Raw genomic sequence first — 19316 nt, forward strand, 5'->3', positions numbered from 1 at the left:
TCAAGCAAGGGTCACAAAACATCAGTGCTACAAGAGACTTCAGAAGCTGTTTGGTCACACCCCCTCAATTTTACAGACTGGGAGGTGACCCAGAGGTCAACATAAGGGCACAGAGAAACGTGTCAGAGCTAGAACTAGAATTCAGATCTCCTGGGAGTCTGGTAGAGGTTACTGCTTTATACTATCTTCTTTTCCTTAATTCACCTATTACTTGAACCTAACATTATTTTACCTTTTTTTCAGGGGCCTCAGATATTCAATTTTGAACATTATTTTTTAAAAGTCTATTTCATTACTCCCAGTCGAGAACAAAGATTTAAATACTCAGATTCTACATACTTGTCCAATTCCTCTCAACAACCACTAATGTTAAAATGCCAGTTCTTTAGTGTGTTTTAACATGAGCTTACAATGAAGTCTAATTTAAAAATGTAAGCATACAACTAGGCTTTACCAAAGAGTAATGTGTTTATTTCACTTAAATTCTTAAAAATACTTTTTTGGGCAGTTGTCACATAAAATGTCCTAACGTTAAAAAAAAAATTGTTTTCATTAAAAAGAGAAGCATGAAAAAACAGACCCAAAATGTTAAGATTTTATTTACAAAGCTTTTTTGTTGTACAGAAAGTAAAAATGCTGTTACAATCTCAGTGTAACTGGTAGCCACAGACGGTTGACTCACCAATCACAGCTATCCACGCTACAGCAAGAGTCTTACACAAAAACCTAACAACGCTTACAATTTTGTTGGGTGAAGTCCCCACGCTTGGTAATGAATTACCAAGAGGGACTAAATGGAGGAAGGCGGAATGTCACAGGAACTATTCTTTGGCTCTTTGGGTGGGTGGGTGTCCTGGGGTTTGTATCACAGCTACCTTTTTTTTTTTTTTTTTAAACAGCTACCAATTCCATGAGCAGTCCAACCAATACTGAACAGTTCTGTTTCTGCAGGTCATTTAGGGTCTTAATCATCTTCTCCTTCATCATCTGTTTCTCTCTTCCTCTTTTCACCTTTCCCGCTTTCTTCCTCCTCTGTACAATAACAAAAATTGACTTTGAGATAGTTGGAAAGGCATTTTGCCTAATTATTGCTAATGGAGGCAGTAACAACAAACTTTTTAAGGGAGATAAATAAGATGTAAACTTGATCAGAACAGGTTACTGACTTAGAGGCATTAATAAAAATGAAATTTAAGTGGTGACCACAGAACCAAAAGGGCAAAATGCATAGCTGCTCAACTCACACAAATTAGCCCAGTTTTAAGTCTTCCCCCAAATGTTTATTTTTCTTACATTTGTTGGCCCCCACAATTAGACACCTAGCAATTATTAAAATGCCCAGCAAAAACTCTGGAGCTAGCTAGTCTGTTTTCAACTCATGCTCACTCACTTACAAGTGATCTTGGGTAAGCATAACCTTTTTATGTTTGGTTCCCTGTTTGTAAAATAGGGACAGTGGTACTGAAAGGATTATTCTGAGACTTTAAGACTCAAATTGTAGCAATTAACTAAAAAAGGGCTGGGTGTGCTGGCTCATGCCTGTAATCCTAGCATTTTGGAAGGCTGAGGTGGGAAGATCACTTGAGGCCAGGAATTCAAGACCAGTCTGGGCAGCATAGTGAGACTACATCTCTTAAAAAAAAAAAAAAATTAAAAATTAGCTGGGTATTATGGCATTTGCCTGTAGTCCCAGGGAGGCTGAGGTGGAAGGACTGCCTGAGCCCAAGAAGTTGAGGATGTGGTAAGCTGTGATGTATTAAGCTGCACTCAAGCCTGGGCAACAGAGTGAGATCCTGACCAAAAAACAGAGACAAAACCAAAAAACAGGCTAAAAAGGGATTTCTTAGAATATTTATGTATCTGAGACACAGAGACATACACATAGTCCCGTCCTTTAAACTAGTACAATTCCTGGCTTTCTAATAAAAGTAACTAAGTCTATGTTAAATCATGTTCCATGTCGTTCCTTGAAGGTAGTTACCAGGTCCTAGCCAGGGTGATATCTAGTGTAGTAAATGCAGTCCTGCACGGACCAATGGAAAGAACAGTAAATACCTGGTTCTCCAAGACCTAAACAACAATGAGACTGCACTTAAAATGAGTAGTAAATTAATAACAGCTATTTCACTAGTCTTGGTTGTGGTGGAGAAAGAAATAACACTGATAAAACAGGAAAGGTGTTAGTTATATCTATTTATACATCCTGAACGCGATGATCCAATCTAACTATTAAGCCCTTCTTTGTTTTTTTTTTTCCCAGTTGGAGTCTCACTCTGTCACCCAGACTGGAGTGTAGTGGCCGCTCCCGGCCATCGCAGCCTCGACCTGCTGGGCTCCGGCGATCCTTCCACCTCAGCCTTCCAAGTAGCTGGAACTACAGGCGCACGCTATCACGCCCGGCTGATTTTTTGATTTACTGTAGAGATGAGGTCTCGCTGTCCAGGCGGGTCTCGAACCTGCGGGCTCAGGCAATCCACTCACCTCAGCCTCCCAAAGGCGTGGGATTACAGGCTGAGCCACCGAGCCCGGCTGCTTTTTTTTTTAAAATGGAAAACTCCAAACACAGAAACCTCCATTAGACCAAATGATAGGGTCTAAAAATGCATTTAAAACATGGGGACTGCAGGCCAACAGAGCCCCAGCATACATGCAATGGCAGGACAAGACAAATGCTGTGTGTGTGAAGACCACTGGAGCTAAGGGCATTTTATTTTCTTCTCAGTAGTATCAACTTCTAGATTATGGATATTTTGATCTGATTTTTAACTAAAAACAACCAAAGTGTATGCATCAGGCCCACCTTCATCCTCATCCTCGTCTTCATCTTCTTCATCTTCATCAACTTCTCCATCATGTCCAAGATCCTCTTCCTAAAGAATGGCAAACAATACAACATCATTAGATTAACACCGCCAAACTGAGAAGTACAAAGGAAAATATACTTTGCAAATAAATCTAACAATACATCAAGGAAAAAACCATAATGTTATTCTTATCTACTTTGATGGTGTGAAATCTCGATTTTCCTTAATAAGTTTAATTTCATAATTTTTCTTATCTGCTCTTTCAGGGCGGGACCACAATTTCATTTAATTTTGCATTCCCAACTTTAACATAGTGAGCACATATTTACTGAATTAAATTGCATATACAAGAATAAGTTGAGACTTGGTAAACATACACCTCTTCCTTTCAATGCAATAAAGGAACAGACGTATACCATCAGTTCTCAACATTTTCAGTCTTCTCACCATACTGAATATTCAACTCATTACTTCCTCCCAAAGGGCCAAAACTGACCTTGCAGAGCCAGACACTGTGTCTAGTTTGTATGCAGTAGTAGTTACTTAAAGGCACAAAAGCTAAATTAACTGAACTCACATTATTAGTATGTTTGCAAGTATGCTAATTTCTTCAGCAAGTCTTTTCCTTGTCACCTTCTTTTTAAAACCACACTTTTGTTTTAATTAGAATAGGAAGGAGGGCAGAAGGTGGCTGCACTGACCTCCCCACTAACTTCTTCGTCTTCTTCCCCTTCTACATCTTCGTCTTCATCTTCATCCTCTTCATCATCAAACTCTTCCTCTTCACCATCCTCCTCCTCCTCGTCCTCCTCATCTTCTCCCTCTGAAAACAGCCCCAAAAGGAATACATTAAATATCTTTGAAGTTTCAAGGGGCAGAATCTGCTAAGATGCTGGGATCCCTTGGCTGGCCCACAGGACAAATACTGAGGCTGCACCAACACCGGGGAAGACCATGAACTGCAGTCACCGTCTTTCTATCATGTGCTATGTGGCTCAGCTCCTTTGTCCAGAGAGACTGATAAAGTCAGACAGCTAGAAGTCGTGGTGGACAAGCTATACACTATAATTCTTACTGATGAAACGACACAACAGCTGGAATTTGCTTCAAAATAATATGGAGGGGGGAAGAAGGTAGGGATCTGTAGGAATCAAACAAGATCAACTATGGCCAGTAACTGCTGAAGTTGAGTGAGGAGAACATGGAGGTTCGTTTTACTATTATTTCTACTTTTGTCAGTATCTGAAATTTTCCACAATAAAAAGTAAAAAAAAAAAAAAAATGCTGCTGCCAGGCCCAGTGGCTCATGCCTATAATCCCAGCACTTTGAGAGGTGGAGGTAAAAGTATTGCCTGAGTCCAGGGGTCTGAGACCAGCCTGGACAACTTGGCAAGACCTCGTCTCTACAATAAATAAAAAAAAATTAGCCAGGCATGGTGGTATGTGCCTGTAATTCCAGCTACGTGGAAGACTGAGGCAGAAGGATCACCTGAGCCTAGCAGGTGGAGGCTGTAGTGGCCATGAGTGTGCCACTGCACTCTAGCCTGGGCAACAGAGTGAGATTCCGACTTAAGAAAAAAAAAAAAAAAGCTCCTTCTTGAGTAATGATATCACGAGAGCCAGTGGTTCAAATCAGGACCCTGAGAGACACCTGTACCTCTTGTATCTTTACCCCAATTGCACAGCCCTCTAGTGCTTCTTTCCTCTGGGTCCTAGAGTTCACTCTGCCCTGTCCTGCCTTCTGGTCTCTGCATGCTCTTCCCTTCAGTTCTCTGCATGGCTAACTCTGACTCCACCTTGGATTGGAGTCACAGTCAACACCACTTCCTTAGAGTCTTGCTAAGCTTTCTAACCCCATGAGCCTCTCCCATGAGCACCTGGCATTTCTCCATTACAGCATACTTTGTTAACTTGTATTATTTATAATTTTAAAAAAATTCTCGTTCAGTGGACATACAGTAAGCTCCAAGAGGATAGGAAACCATGTCTATATATAGTTTGTAAACCACTATTTTCCAGTGCCTGGCACACAAGAAACGCTCAAATATTTGTTGGCAGACAGATCTTTGCTCTAGGATCTGCCCTCCATGCTCAAGAAATTTCCTTTATAGGTTCCTGCATGTGTGGCCATTCCACCTGTTTGAGGTGAAATGGTTTAAAAAAATTAAAACCTGCAGAAAGGAATGAGGGACACAAACAGTTGGAACTAGGTGAATATTTCATCACCTTATAACCCATTAACTTTTGTCTGTCTCAATCCACTGCAAAATCTTTAAAAATGCTTCTACAGTACTATATCATTCGTTGCACCCAAACTACCTAATGATTAGACAATTTCTATCTTATATGTTAATTTGGAAAGAAAAGACATGTTTAAAATAATGCTTCAAATAGAACAATACCACAAACTCCAGCAATATCAAGAATTCTAAGAGACCAAGTATTCCTCACACTGACAGATGTGAAAATGAAAGCTCTGCTTTCTCTAAGCCACTTGGAGGTAAGAAACCTTGGAGGTAAGAAACCTTTTATTCTAAGAGTGATTCATAGTAAATGAAATCAGTGTGCAAGGAAAACACAAGCTAACCAGGAGGAATACTTTGGGTAGAAAATATATAAAAGATTATTAAAGGCCAGGCTCGGCGGGGCTCAGCACTTTGGGAGGCTGAGGGTATTAGATTGCCTGAGCCTGCGGATTTGAGACTAGCCTGGGCAACTTGGCGAGACCTCATCTCTACAATAAATCAAAAAATTAGCCTGGCGTGGTAGCATGTGCCTGTGGTTCCGGTTACTTGGAAGGTTGAGGCAGAAGGATCGCCAGAGCCCAGCAGATCAATGCTGGGGTGGCTGTGAGTATGCCACTGCACTCCAGCCTGGATGACGGAGTGAGACTCCAACTCAAAAACAAACAAACAAACAAAAGATTCTTAAGATAACTACTATGCAAAAAGCCTGGATCAAATGTCAAATATATTGAAAAGTATATTTTAATTCCACGTGATAATCAAAGATAATTTACCTTATTAATGAAAAATGAATCTAACATATAGTACTTTAAAATCATTACTTTCTTAAACTCTAGTCATACCAATGGTGACAGGAAAAGTTATTTTATTTATATTTAGCTATAGTAAGTATCTACACTAAGTGCCAGGCCCTGAGAACTGAAATAAAAGTCTTGGCAGGGTATGGTGGCTCACGTCTACAAGCCCAGCACTTTGGGAGACCAAGGCAGGAAAACTCCTTGAGTCTAGGAGTTCAAGACCACCTGGAGCAACACAGCAAGGCCTCATCTCTGCAAAAAATAAAAATAAAAAAATTAGCTGGGCATGGCTAATGAATTCCTTAATGGATTCCTCTTTGGACTATTGCCAGAAGGAGAAGACGAGGAGGACGAGGAGGATGAGGATGGTGAAGAGGAGAAGCTTGATGATGAAGATGAAGATGTAGAAGGGAAAGATGACGAAGATGAAGTCCAGCTACTGGGGAGGCTGAGGAAGGAGGGTTGCCTGAGAACAGGAGGATGAGGCTGCAGTGAGTCGCAATCATGCCACTGTACCCCAGCCTCAACGACAGAATAAGACCCAGACACGCGCACACATACAAATATAAAAATAAAAAAGACGGTTTCTACCTAGGACAAATGTAGCACAGTAGGATGAGCTAAGAATAGAAGAGTGGCAAGCCTGTAAGAGTAAGCAAGGGGGTAGTCTGTTATACACAGTAACCTAACCTAGCTTGTGGGCATCAGAAAACGCTTCCTGGAGGTGCTGATAAAGCTGAATTTATAAGGATAAATAAGCAGTAACCAAGAATGCAGACAGCTAGGAGAAAGGCATAGATACATGAGACCACGGTTTTTGAGTCCACTATAAGTACTTTCATGGGATAGAGCACAGTCTATGACCTCTAGGCTCCAAGGTTGAAGAACTGTTTGCTAACAAACCATTTTTATTTTGAACCATTTGAAGGCTTCAATGTCCCAAGAACTAATGAAAATTACAAAGATCTTAGTTCCAAATGTAATAGGATGCCACATGCACATGTACAAACCATTCTCAACAGTAAGAGCGTCTATGGCTAGGTGTGATGGCGCATGCCTGTAATCTTAGCACTTTGGGAGGCCAAGGTGAAAGGATTACTTGAGTCCAGGAGAAGTTCAAGATCAGCTTAGGCAACAAAGCAAGCTCATCTCAAACAAGGTCAAAAACTCAGCCAGGTGTGGTAGTGCACACCTGTAGTCCCTGCAACTTAGGAGGCTGAGGTAGAAGAATCACCAGAGCCCAGAAGGCTGAGGCTGTGGTGAGCTGTGATCATGCCACTGCCCTCCAGCCTGGGTGACAGTGAAACCCTGACTATATATACAAATATAAATAAACAAATAATTTTTTAAAAATCCAGCAGCTTTTACCAGGACCTTTGAAAGGCAGAAATCAATTCATTGGATGCTGAGCCTGCTCACCTTCATCCTCCTCCTCTTCATCCACACCATCCACCTCAGCATCGGAGTCAGGGGCTTCCTGGTCCTCTCGGTCGTAGCCATCCAGGTAGGTCAGCTGGGGCAGGAGCTTGAAGACACTCTCTCGGTAGTCATTCAGGTTAGTGACCTCACAGTTAAAGAGGTCCAAGCTTTTTAGACATTCCAACTTTTTCTGAAGGATCAAAAAACACAATTCCTAAATCAAAGGAATATAAGCAGCAGAACCCATTCTCCTGAAGAAGTAAAATTCTAGGTACTATATTCAAATAGCTGTTCCCCACTCAGCCTGTACATAGGAAAACATATCAAGTCCTTTGGAACCTTTATATTAGGTTACTAGACTTTAGTCCCTCTCATCCTACATCTACCCTCCCAGAGAACTATGAGTTTTTCCGGCAACATTAATAGTTTAAAATGTAAATTTGAAATAATTTCTTAAATTAAAACCGAATCTTTTCACAGTATGAAATGATCAAATAATTTAACAAATTCAGTTCAAACTTAATTTTAACATTTGAGTAATCAAACAGACATTAAGCACCTGCTGGGTATCAAGCAGTCTTTAATGCTCTGAAATAGTAGTACGGGAAAAATTCAGAGATTTATAACAGTCAATCTCAAGGTGCTTACAATCCAACTTGGGACACAGCCACAAATATTGAAGGGTGGGATATCATAAAATACCAAGTGTGGCAATGCAGCTATTTTCAGGGAAGACAGAAGTCAATATAGGCTAGGGAAAAGGAAATAAAGGGGAAATAAAGTTGAAACTTCAGAAATACAGAGAAACATTATACTCTTCTTCTTTTCTAATTTTTTGTGGGAAAAAGAATGACATACTACCAGACTTTTATGGTATAAAATTCTTCTGATTTTACCATACCTTGAATTTTTGGTTGCAATACCTCATGTTTGGAACCATCAAATTTATCTATCTATAAACAGTTAAAATTTAAAATCTTGGCCAAAGAAAAGTTTTCTGAATAGCCAAAGTGCATAGAAAAATGGCTATATATTTTACTTAGATCTTCATTTGTTATTGTATCAGTGTACTTGCATCTCAATCCCAGGTCTATTGAGTTTTTGGTTAAGGGTGATAACAGACTGTGAAGGGCAGAGGCACTACTATTATAGGAAAGTCAGGAGACAGGAACAGGAAGTGACAGCAGACCCTTGTAGGTAGAAGAGGGAATAGCCTATAAAAGGCAAACACGAAAGGTGAATCATAGCCTGGTACCTTTTGGAATAGGGACAATAAGCCTCAAGTGCACATATCTACAAAGCTTCATAAATCTAATTTTTAGTGGTTCTGAATCAAGAGAAAAAGCTTGATATTCTTTAAGAAACTAGTATTTAAAAAAACAAAACAAAACCACAAACAAACATTAAGAGGATCTCCACATGAAATAAGTTATAAAAATTAAGTGTTGACACTTAAAAGACTGATGCTTTTACAGGAAAGCAATTGCAACATTCACAAGGACCTGGGAAGAAACGCAGACAAAACAAAACCTTGTTTTCAGGACTTGGGGTATTCTAAGAAGATACAAAATGTGAAAATATGCCTTAAAGCTCTAGAGCAGGGCCTGGCAAACTGTAGTCCACTGGCCAATTCTGGCTTACCACCTGTTTTTGCAAAATAAGTTTTATTAGAACACAGCTGCACTCATCTGTTTTAAGTATAGCTCCTTTTGTGCTACAATGGCCAAGTGGAGTAGCTGTGACATAGTCTATATATATGGGCTATAAAGTCTAATATATCCACTACCCAGCCCTTAGAGAAAAAGGTTGCTGACTCCTGTACATGAAGAAACTAGGATCTCACACTTGTTTTATTCAGGCAGGGAACACAGAACAGGGTTATAGCAACAGGCAAATGTTGTACCTCTCAAAACACAAATGTACAATTATCTAAGAGTTTATGGATCAAATGATGTGCTTATGTAAGTCAGTTCCCTGATGTCTTAAAAGAAAGCTGTTCCCAGTCCTCTGGTAGTAGGGAGAGCTGTTTTTGTATCGTATAACTTGTAACTTTCAGATTAAGTTCCCTTCTGGTCAGGCCCTAACTATTAGAAGCCCAGGTATGACTTCTTGTCAAAGAGAGAAAAAATGCTGCAATGTCACTCCCAGACAACTAGCTACCATACTGGCTTTCTCTTCACAAAGGCTGACTTCTATACTAGCTAAGATACAACCATAAGTAAATTCAGGCAGCTTTCCCAAATTTTTCAGTCTAAAGATTCTCCACTTAAAAGAAATGAGCCATATACATCTCAAAACTGCTTCCTAGGAATGAGCACATAAAACCATATATAACCTGATATTTATCTAATGCTACCCAAAGCCCCTTCTCTATCTAGTTTTATTGACTATTCCAGTATGTACAGCCTCTAAGGCTCTCCTGTTTCTGAAACTATATGATTATGTGAGACTTTTGACTATTTCCTGACAAAGCACCCATCAAATAATTTGGACACACCCATCAGTAGGCTAGAAAGCAAAACAAAAATAAACAACAACTAAAAATCCCAATAACCATAGTACTCTGGAATTGTTTAAAGTAGTAAAATTGTGCTTTAAGGCCCAACAGGCACAAGATATATACACAAATTATTCAGGATCCCAAGGAAATGTGTAAATACCGCTAAAAAAATTACAATTCTATCATACCAGAAATTTGATGTATGCTACTAGGCTAGCCATAATAAACATTAAACATTTTATTAACAATAATTTTGCTTGCCTTCTTAGAATTTAGAAGGGCTTTGGGGGATGGTTTGGATGGCCCAGGTCTCTTAAAAAAGGTGTCCAAGGAAGTTTGAATTGATGCCTTCTTTGTCTCTCGATTAATGTCCCTGTAGCAAGCAGAGGCATTCACAATCATTGCATTGACTGTAAGAACTGGGCTCAAAGTAGACGGTGTTCAAAATGTATGCGGTTAATGAGGATGAGGATGGTGTTTTTCCCCACTGAAGAATACTTTCAGAAGCCACAATGTACCCAACCATTTCCCCCCTTCACCTCCTTCTACAGATGTACTTTATTCTAAGTTAGAACTTCAGGAGACCAACCTAGCACTCCCAGAAATCTGAAGAGCAAGTACAGCAGAATGGTGGGAGCCCAGGCTTTTCCAAACAGTCCTGGTATGTACCACTGTGGCTCTGCCACAGAGTGTGTGACTCCGGACAAGGGATTCAGCCTCACCCAAGCCTTAGCTTCCTCAGTGTAAAACAAGGGCCATGCTATTTCTGCCCATTTTGTAGCGATATTTTCTGACAATTACTAATAACATAAAGTACCCAATACAGTGTATGGGTATAGTAGATCCTCCAAAAATGGTAATACAGTGGAGATTTACTTCTCATCTTTCACTATTCCGGGGGACTGGACTGTCAGAGCTACCAAAAGGCCTTCAGACATTACTGACCAGATCAGGAACATTCAAGCAAACAACTCCCACACAATATTTGTTTCTGCTCCATCTCTGTGTGCTAGAACACTGACAAAGTCTTCTGTTATCAAAGAAGACTCAGGTTGCCACAATAATTAGGCAAGAGCCAGTCATCTAGTACGAAGAGGTACTGCCTAGTACTCTGTTCTAACAACAACAAAAAAAAAATAGGGGGTGCCTACGCTCACAGTGACCCAGAATTGATAAACCTCTCATTAACCAATAAACAAAGGTTTAGTGTAGCCCATCTGACTATGAGAACATCAGTACTTAATTTAGTGCCCCTGTTAGAATTCCCAGCTTAGGGAAGTCTAGGTATGGAATAAATTTATAGGTGGCAAGAATAACAGGTCCCAAGGGCAGTGGAAAAAACAGGGGACTTGTATTTGAATTCCTACTCTACCATTTATTCTGAGCAATTATTACATTCTGTAAATGCAGCTTCCTCATCTCTAAAAGCAAGACAGTCATTCTCTCTTCTCTGGGTTATATAAGGATACAATGGGCAAATGTTAATGTCCTTGGATACAGCCAAATTCAATAAATGTCTGCTTAAACATTGGAAATGGGGGTAGGTTTGGAGGAAAAGAATGGAACTAGTAAAAATTAGAGTTCAAGTATCTGAGCCTATTTATAACGGGAAAAAAGGGTAAAATTCATGGAGCACGAGTGAAAAATAGGCTCTCAACATTTATGAGAAATATGAGCTCTTAAATATGGTCCACTTAATAAAATATAAAATTAAAGACTCTAAAAGGCGATTAAATCTGTACTGGCGCAGAGTCTCAATTATTGTTTAGGAAGGAGAAGATCCTCTATTTTATTTTTTTGAGTTGGAGTCTCACTCTGTCGCCCAGACTGGAGTGCAGTGGCTGCTTCCAGCCACCACAGCCTTGACCTGCTGGGCTCTGGCAATCCTTCCGCCTCAGCCTTCCAAGTAGCTCTACTTTAATATACTGTGACATCAGAATAGAAACAACAGAGAAGAATGTCTTATCCTCTTGAATCTGTTCTTCTGGATCCTGAGAGAGAATTCCTATCTGCTGTGTAACCCTCTCCCAAAAAGCATAGCCTGTGGGGCTTCCCCATAGCTTGCATTAACCCCTGCCTCTTCTCCTGCCTCTGGAAGCTCTTTTCTGGCCACTACAACTTCCACACGAACTAGACTCCCCCCACCTTTAGCACAGCTTCCCAACTTACAAAGCAAAGTAAGTATATTACCTTATTCTCAGAACCCTTATGTCAGGTAAGGCAGGGACTGTTGTCCTCCCTGCTTCATAAATGAGGAAACTGAGGCCCAGAGAGAAGAAGCAATTTGCCCAAGGTCACACAACAAGTCTACAACCCAAGTAGTATTTAAACTTGGCTTTCCATAGCTTATCCCAATATACAAGACTGAGGAAGGTCTTGAGGTTTCCATGCAAACTTTAAGCAACAGTAATCCAGCTATAGCACAGGATCATGAATTAGAAGACCTAAAACTTATCGGAGGTGTCCCTGTTTCATTTACAATCAGGTATGCTACCCAATATAGTCTTTTCTGTTACAGTATAAAAGTACATAATGGCTTAACAATCTGGCAGAAAAAAATTTAAGAGACATGTTAAAGGCTATCGTCAATATATGCATTTAAAAAATGGACCAAATCCAACACCAAACAAACACCAAAGAATTCCCTTTTGAAGGAAACCACCACAGTATCAGGCAGGGAGAGCAAAGCCACAGAAATACACACAGAGAGGCCCAGATCTTTAAAATCAGAACTTCTATAAAAAGTAAAAAGCCATCACTTTCTCAACTAATTATAATTCCCAATAATTTCCCTCACTATAAAGAAATATGAAAATGAAAATGACCAATAAGTCCCAGCTTCCAAATTCTCGATTACTTACCAAAGGTTCCAAGGTGCTGATATCTTTCAGTTTATTTCCACTTAAGTTTAGATGTCTGAGATTTGGAAGTTTTTCTGCTAACATATCCAGACCTCCATAGATTCTATTGTCACTGAGCTCAAGCTGCAAGAGAAAATATACACAGCACACACACAATTAAAGAGAAACACACATCATTAAGGTGTTATAAACAGCATATACAGTTCTCAAATACCTATCAAGATCAAATTATCCTCTTTCTATGAAGGCATGTACATTTATGTACATTTTGTTTGATTAAATCCAGACAAGTAGTTTAGAGATCCCAGCAACATTTAAGATGAGGGAGACTAATTAAAAGACAGGAGAGGGTGAGAAGTGTTGTTTTAACCATCTGCTGATAACAGTTTGCTGGGAAACTGAATCTTAACATTAGTGAATGCATTTTCTAACTTAAAAAATATGGGTCAAACCAAATTAGAATTCTTTGAGAAATTGTAATACTATATACCTGCCCAGGAAGGGTAAATAGTCTGTGCATTCTGAGCAGCTTAGTTTGTGTGCCAAGCAAAGCTCACAATGCCCACTTGAAACCTAATCCAGTTCTGACACATACCATGGTGTTCTACACCTGGAAGCCCCAGGGAACGTTGTTCTGAAGGCCACAGGAGAAGGGACAGGCCCTAGAAACGAGGTCATAAAGAAGCTCCCTAAAAGGGAGTGGGGCAACAGCCTCGGGTTTATGAAACCAGCTCCCTGGAGGCCACTTCTTGCATAAGCCTGGCACTAGCCCTTATTATAACTTATTCTAATTTCTTAGCTGCAGGCCAAGTAGTGCATGCAAGTGGTGTGCCAACGAAGGAATGAGGCTTCACCAAGGAATATTAGAATCTTAGAGCAGAAGAAATTGGAGCCCAAATAGCACTGTGGAAAACATCTAATTCGAGTTCTTCCTTTTGCAGATGAGTTGGTTCCACTTCTCTATTTTAAAGTGGTAACAACAATAGTAACTGTATTTCTTTTTTTTTCCTCTCTTTTCTGTTTTTTGAGTTGGAGTCTCACTCTGTCGCTCAGACTGGAGTGCAGTGGCTGCTCCTGGCCACCGCAGCCTCGACCTGCTGGGCTCCGGCGATCCTTCCACCTCAGCCTTCCAAGTAGCTGGAACTACAGGTGCATGCTACCATGCCCGGCTAATTTTTTGATTTATTGTAGAGAAGAAGTCTCGCCAAGTTGCCCAGGTGGGTCTCAAACCCGTGGCCTCCCAAAGCACGGGATTACAGGCTGACCCACCGAGCCCGGCCTGTATTTAACTCTTACACAGAACTTCAGCATACAGTTTAAAGCACTAGAAGTTTATCAACTCATTTGATTTTACAATAACCCTATGGAATAGATACAGTTCTCACCCCCATTTACAGATGAGGAAAAATAACTACAAAGAGATGAACTACATAACGTGCCGAAGATTACACAGCTGTTACAGTGGCAGGTCTATAATTTGAAGACAGTCCAGGCTAGTTTCATAAGTACCCATGACCTTCCCATTATGCTATGTATGTAAAATAGTAGAAAAACTCCATGTAATGAAGCCTTTGGCATGCAATAAATTAAACTATGTGATGCAGAGTAGACCAATCTCTAAAAATTTAAATATATGTTGAAAAAATGAATTAAAAACAATTCAACCGCTTAGGTATTATTAAATGTTTCAGAAGACAAAAAATGCAGCACTACAAAACATTTTTTCAGTCGGGCTCGGTGGCTCAGCCTGTAATCCCACGCCTTTGGGAGGCTGAGGTGAGTAGATTGCCTGAGCCCGCGGGTTCGAGACCCGCCTGGGCAGTGAGACCTCATCTCTACAATAGATAAATTAAAAAAAAAAAAAAAAAAAAAAAATCAGCCGGGCATGGTAGCGCATGCCTGTAATTCTAGCTACTCAGAAGGCTGAGGCAGAAGGATCACCGGAGCCCAGCAGGCGAGGCTGCGGTGGCCGGGAGCGGCCACTGCACTCCGGTCTGGGTGATAGACTGAGACTCCAACTCAAAAACAAAAAACAAAACATTTTTTCATTATAATGGAACAGCCCAGTCAATATCTAGTCATGATGGAGATTTAAAAATACAAATCTAGGCCGGGCTTGGTGGCTCAGCCTGTAATCCCAGCACTTTGGGAGGAAGAGGCAAGTGGATTGCCTGAGACCATGGGTTCGAGACCCACCTGGGCAATTTGGCGAGACCTCGCCTCTACAATAAATCAAAAAAATTAGGCGGGTGTGGTAGTGCGCACCTGTAATTCCAGCTATGTGGAAGGCTGAGGCGGAAGGATGCCTGGAGCCAAGCATGTCGAGGCTGTGGTGGCCAGGAGCGTGTTTCTGCACTCCAGCCTGGGCGACAGAGTGAGACTCCAACTCAAATAATAATAACAATAACAAAAACAAAATAAAATAAAAATTATCTGGGTGTGGTAGTGCACACCTGTAGTTCTGGCTATTAGGAAGCCTGAGGCAGAAGGATCGCTGGAGCACAGAAGGTTGTTGCTGGGGTAGCCATAAGTGTGCCACTACACTTCCAGCCTGGGTGACTGAGTGAGACTCCAACTCAAGAAAAAAAAAAACAAACCTAACTGGGCATGGAGGCTCACGCTTATAATCCCAGCACGTTGGGAGGCTGAGGCAAGAGGACTGCCTGAGCCCAGAGGTTCAAAACTAGCCCAGGCAACTTAGCAAGACCTCATCTCTACAAAATAAATTTTAAAAAAGCCAGGCGTGGTGGCACACATCTGTGGTTCCAGCTACTTGGAAGGTTGAGGAGGAAGGACTGCCTGAGCCCAGCAGGTTGAGGTTGTGGTGGCTGTGAGTATGCCACTGCACTTTAACCTGGATGACAGACCAAGACTCTGAATCAAAACAACAAAACACTATAAGCAATAAATATATATATATTTTTTTGAGTTGGAGTCTCACTCTGTCGCCCAGACTGGAGTGCAGTGGCCGCTTCTGGCCACCGCAGCCTCGACCTTCTGGGCTCCGGCGATCCTTCTGCCTCAGCCTTCCAAGTAGCTGGAACTACAGGCGCACGCTACCACGCCTGGCTAGTTTTTGATTTATTGTAGAGATGAGGTCTCGTCCAGTGGCCCAGGCTGGTCTCGAACCCGCGGGCTCAGGCAATCCACTCATCTCAGCCACCCAAAGGTGCGGGATTACGGGCTGAGCCACCGAGCCTGGCTAGCAATAAATATTAAAGTGTTAGCTTTATTGGTGATTTTAGTAAGTCAAAATAAAGAGACCACTTTTCTTATCTCTGTTTAGACCCTGTGGTTAGAATATCACAAACATGTATTATTATATACTTTCAATGTGAATCTTAGGGAATTGGACTTAGAAGATAATCCACCAAATCACTTAGCATATTTTCAAACAAAATAAATGTATAAACTTAGAAAATTCATGACATTCATATACCAATTTTTTTTTCCCAGTATTTATTTCCTGTTCAAAACAGTTTATGTCTGGGATAGGAAGAAAATAAAGTCTTTATCAGCCATGAGAATACTCAATCTACCTTTAAGTATGATTTCCCATCATTAGCCATATAAAGAATGTGATTAATGTTTAAAAACTTTTGAAAGATTAGATAAAGTCCCCATATAAGTGGTCACTGATAAAGTGACTTTCTGAAGAAGTCTGACAGCACAGAGACCACAGTAATTCAGGAGAAAATATGTCAGGATGGTAGGAAAACAGAACACAACACACTAACGAGCTACTAGCATCAAGTTTATGTAACTAGGTACTAAAAAGCCAGCTAACCTATCTTTAACTGGGCTAACCAAAGCTTCAGATGTCACCGATAACTGATGCAAATGTACAAGGATTATACTTGAACCTCTAAAGTAGATACTGTACTTAGAAGAGGGAAATTTCTTTCTCGTCAGAAAAATATTGTCACCTGAAACTCATGAGGACTGCCTGAGCATTTATTACCTAAACAAGGAAAACAAGAAAAAGGCAACACTTCTGGTTTTTCATGTAACATAACCAAAAAACCCTCCAAGCCCCCTTTAACTCAAGCAAGCTCCAGAACAACGTATTTCACCTTTGACTAAATTTGATTGTAAGTTTCTTTCTAGTGTGCCTTGCTTTAAACAAAGCTTCCAGTTTCCTAATGAAATGAATATTGAAATAGCAGAGAATTCTCAAGGTTTATATAATCACACATCTTTTCCTAAGTAACAGAAAAGGCACTGGGTTAGGAGATATGGGTTCTAGTTTTGGCTCTCGCAGTCACTACTTCTGTGAGCGGCTTTAGGAAAATGACTATACCCTGCTGGGTCTATTGCTGTGCCTATATAGCAAGAGGCTGGGCTAAAGGATCAAAAGTTTCTTCCAGCTCTGACATTCTGGGGCTCTGTGACAGTTAAATGTGCAATGACAAGAAGAAACATTTTTCTTTAGCATTTTTTGGAAGGGGGATAGAGAATTGGTTATAATTGGACCTGTAAAGCACTAACAATGGGCCATCAACTAGTACAGAAAAATATAGCATCTTTGTTATACTGAATTCTTCTACTCAATCATAACACATTTCAAACTTCCTAGCCATCAGAATTACATAATGGGTTTGAATGATCACAGACTATCTGAAAAGTCTTTACTTAAACTCACCCTTAATCAACAGACATAAAACATCAAGAGTGGGAGGCAATTGTGGTTCTGGAATTAGAGCACACTAAGAACAAAAGCTAGTTAACATCATAACAATAAATTTATAACAATCAACAAATAAGTTACAAAACACAGTAATTATTCTTCATAACTACTATTTATTGCTCATCTGACATGCATTATTTCCAAACATCACAGCAATTCTGCAAGGCCAAGTGATACCACTAGTTTACAGGTGAAGAAATTGGGTCTTCGAGAGATTAAATAACCAGCAGAAGATCACCCATCAAGGAAATTATAGAGCTGGAATTCAATCCTTTATGTGCCTAGTTCCAAGGCCATGTGCTTTCTGCTATACTAAGTGCTTCCTTACAGGTAAAATCATATATTGTCCCTTTTCTTTCTCTTTTACTGTTAAAGAAAAAGTACTTACCTTTTTCAATTTAGGCAGCTTGGGAAGATTTGAAACTGAGATCAAGCCTACATTTATTAAACTGAGGAACTCTAAGTTCACAAATTCAGCTGTTAAGCCCTCAATTTTTCCATCATTTGATTTGCAATTGTCCAAGACAAGTTCTCGAACCTGTGGATGAAAAGAGAAAAAGGGACAAGCTTTCAAAAACGTATCGAAAACTACAAAGCAAAAAACTCTTACTACAAGCATTGCAAAAATATCCACATAAATATGGGCAGCCTCTTACTTAGAACTAGATAATCATTATAAATAAATAAAAAATGATTAAGCCTTTAGTAGCAATACACTAATAGATTCAAAGATAGAATGTTACTTCAGAGAATATTTACACTCTTTATTTTCCAGAAAGAGAAACCGTAGTCTTTAAGACACAAGTGAAGAACGTGTATCCTCATTCCTTTTCCCAAGTCTGTTCTCTAAATGCAAACGGAGTGAAGACATCTTTTTAGTCTAAGTCTACCTTAGGGCTTAGAAAATCACAGGAAAAGAGGAAAGTTTTGCTCTTCTTGTCAAGATCAGTAAGATATTCTGGCTAGGTTTTATGCACTAACCCACTTTCTAACTCTGGTTTTATTAATCTTTACCAAGATTATCTTGACACTGGAAGAAATCAAGATACACAAGTCCTTAATTCAAAACAAAGATCAGTCTGGGCTATATGTGAGAAAAGCATTATTCTAGGTTACCTTTTCAGAATTCAAATCCATCCAAAGGATCACGCTGAATGATTTAATAGTCTACTGTGCACAGCTACCATGATAATCCCTATTGCCATTCTTGCTCTATGGTCACTCTGAAACTTGCAACTTTTTAACCCACTTTGATCTTCTCATGGTAATGCAAATTACAGTTTTAACTGTCCCACAAAGGTGTTCTTTTTTTTTTTTTTTGAGTTGGAGTCTCTGTCGCCCAGACTGGAGTGCAGTGGCCGCTCCCGGACACCGCAGCCTCGACCTGCTGGGCTCCGGCGATCCTGCCGCCTCAGCCTTCTGAGTAGCCGGAATTATAGGCACATGCTACCACACCCAGTTGATTTTTATCAAGCATGTATATGGAAGGCAGATGTTGATAGTCTGAAATGAGAATAGGAGCTATTGCCAATGTCTCTGTCACCCCATACAAAAGCCAATGATGCTACTTTAGCAAATGTTACAAACTGTGGAGTACCTACTCATTATCCTTTGTACCAGCCCCCTCCCCATTTACACAGGACACAGACGCGTCAGCCATATTCACAACACTGTAAGTGCCTCACCACTTCTCATCAACCTCTCTACTTCCTCTTCAGAAGCCAGGCGGCCTACTTCTTTACAATCGTTTCTTCCCTTCCTTTCTCGTTTCTCCCGTACCTCTGCCATTCTTCCTTTTTATGACAAGAAATTAGCAAATTTGAAAACTCAAGAGGTCAACTACAGCAAAGGCTGGGCTTTTTTTTTTTGAGTTGGAGTCTCACTCTGTTGCCCAGACTGGAGTGCAGTGGCCGCTCCCGGCCACCGCAGCCTCGACCCGCTGGGCTCCGGCGATCCTTCTGCCTCAGCCTTCCAAGTAGCCAGAACTACAGGCGTGCGCTAC

General features: G+C 40.4%; 1 protein-coding gene across 1 annotated transcript; it reads right to left on the reverse strand.

Moving 5' to 3' along the window:
• Positions 1-449: 449 nt before the first annotated feature.
• On the reverse strand, positions 450-19102 carry ANP32B (acidic nuclear phosphoprotein 32 family member B). Its single transcript, XM_021718997.1, has 7 exons — positions 19049-19102; positions 17703-17852; positions 12628-12750; positions 7267-7456; positions 3506-3627; positions 2801-2870; positions 450-1032 (listed from the first exon to the last, which is right to left on the reverse strand). Exons 1-7 carry the CDS (start codon positions 19100-19102, stop codon positions 965-967), a joined length of 777 nt encoding a protein of 258 aa, XP_021574672.1. The 3' UTR covers positions 450-964.
• Between the last annotated feature and the right edge of the window lie 214 nt (positions 19103-19316).

Source organism: Carlito syrichta, unplaced genomic scaffold (assembly GCF_000164805.1).
Source record: "Carlito syrichta isolate Samal-C Ts95f unplaced genomic scaffold, Tarsius_syrichta-2.0.1 Scaffold314051, whole genome shotgun sequence".
Classification (NCBI taxonomy): domain Eukaryota; kingdom Metazoa; phylum Chordata; class Mammalia; order Primates; family Tarsiidae; genus Carlito; species Carlito syrichta.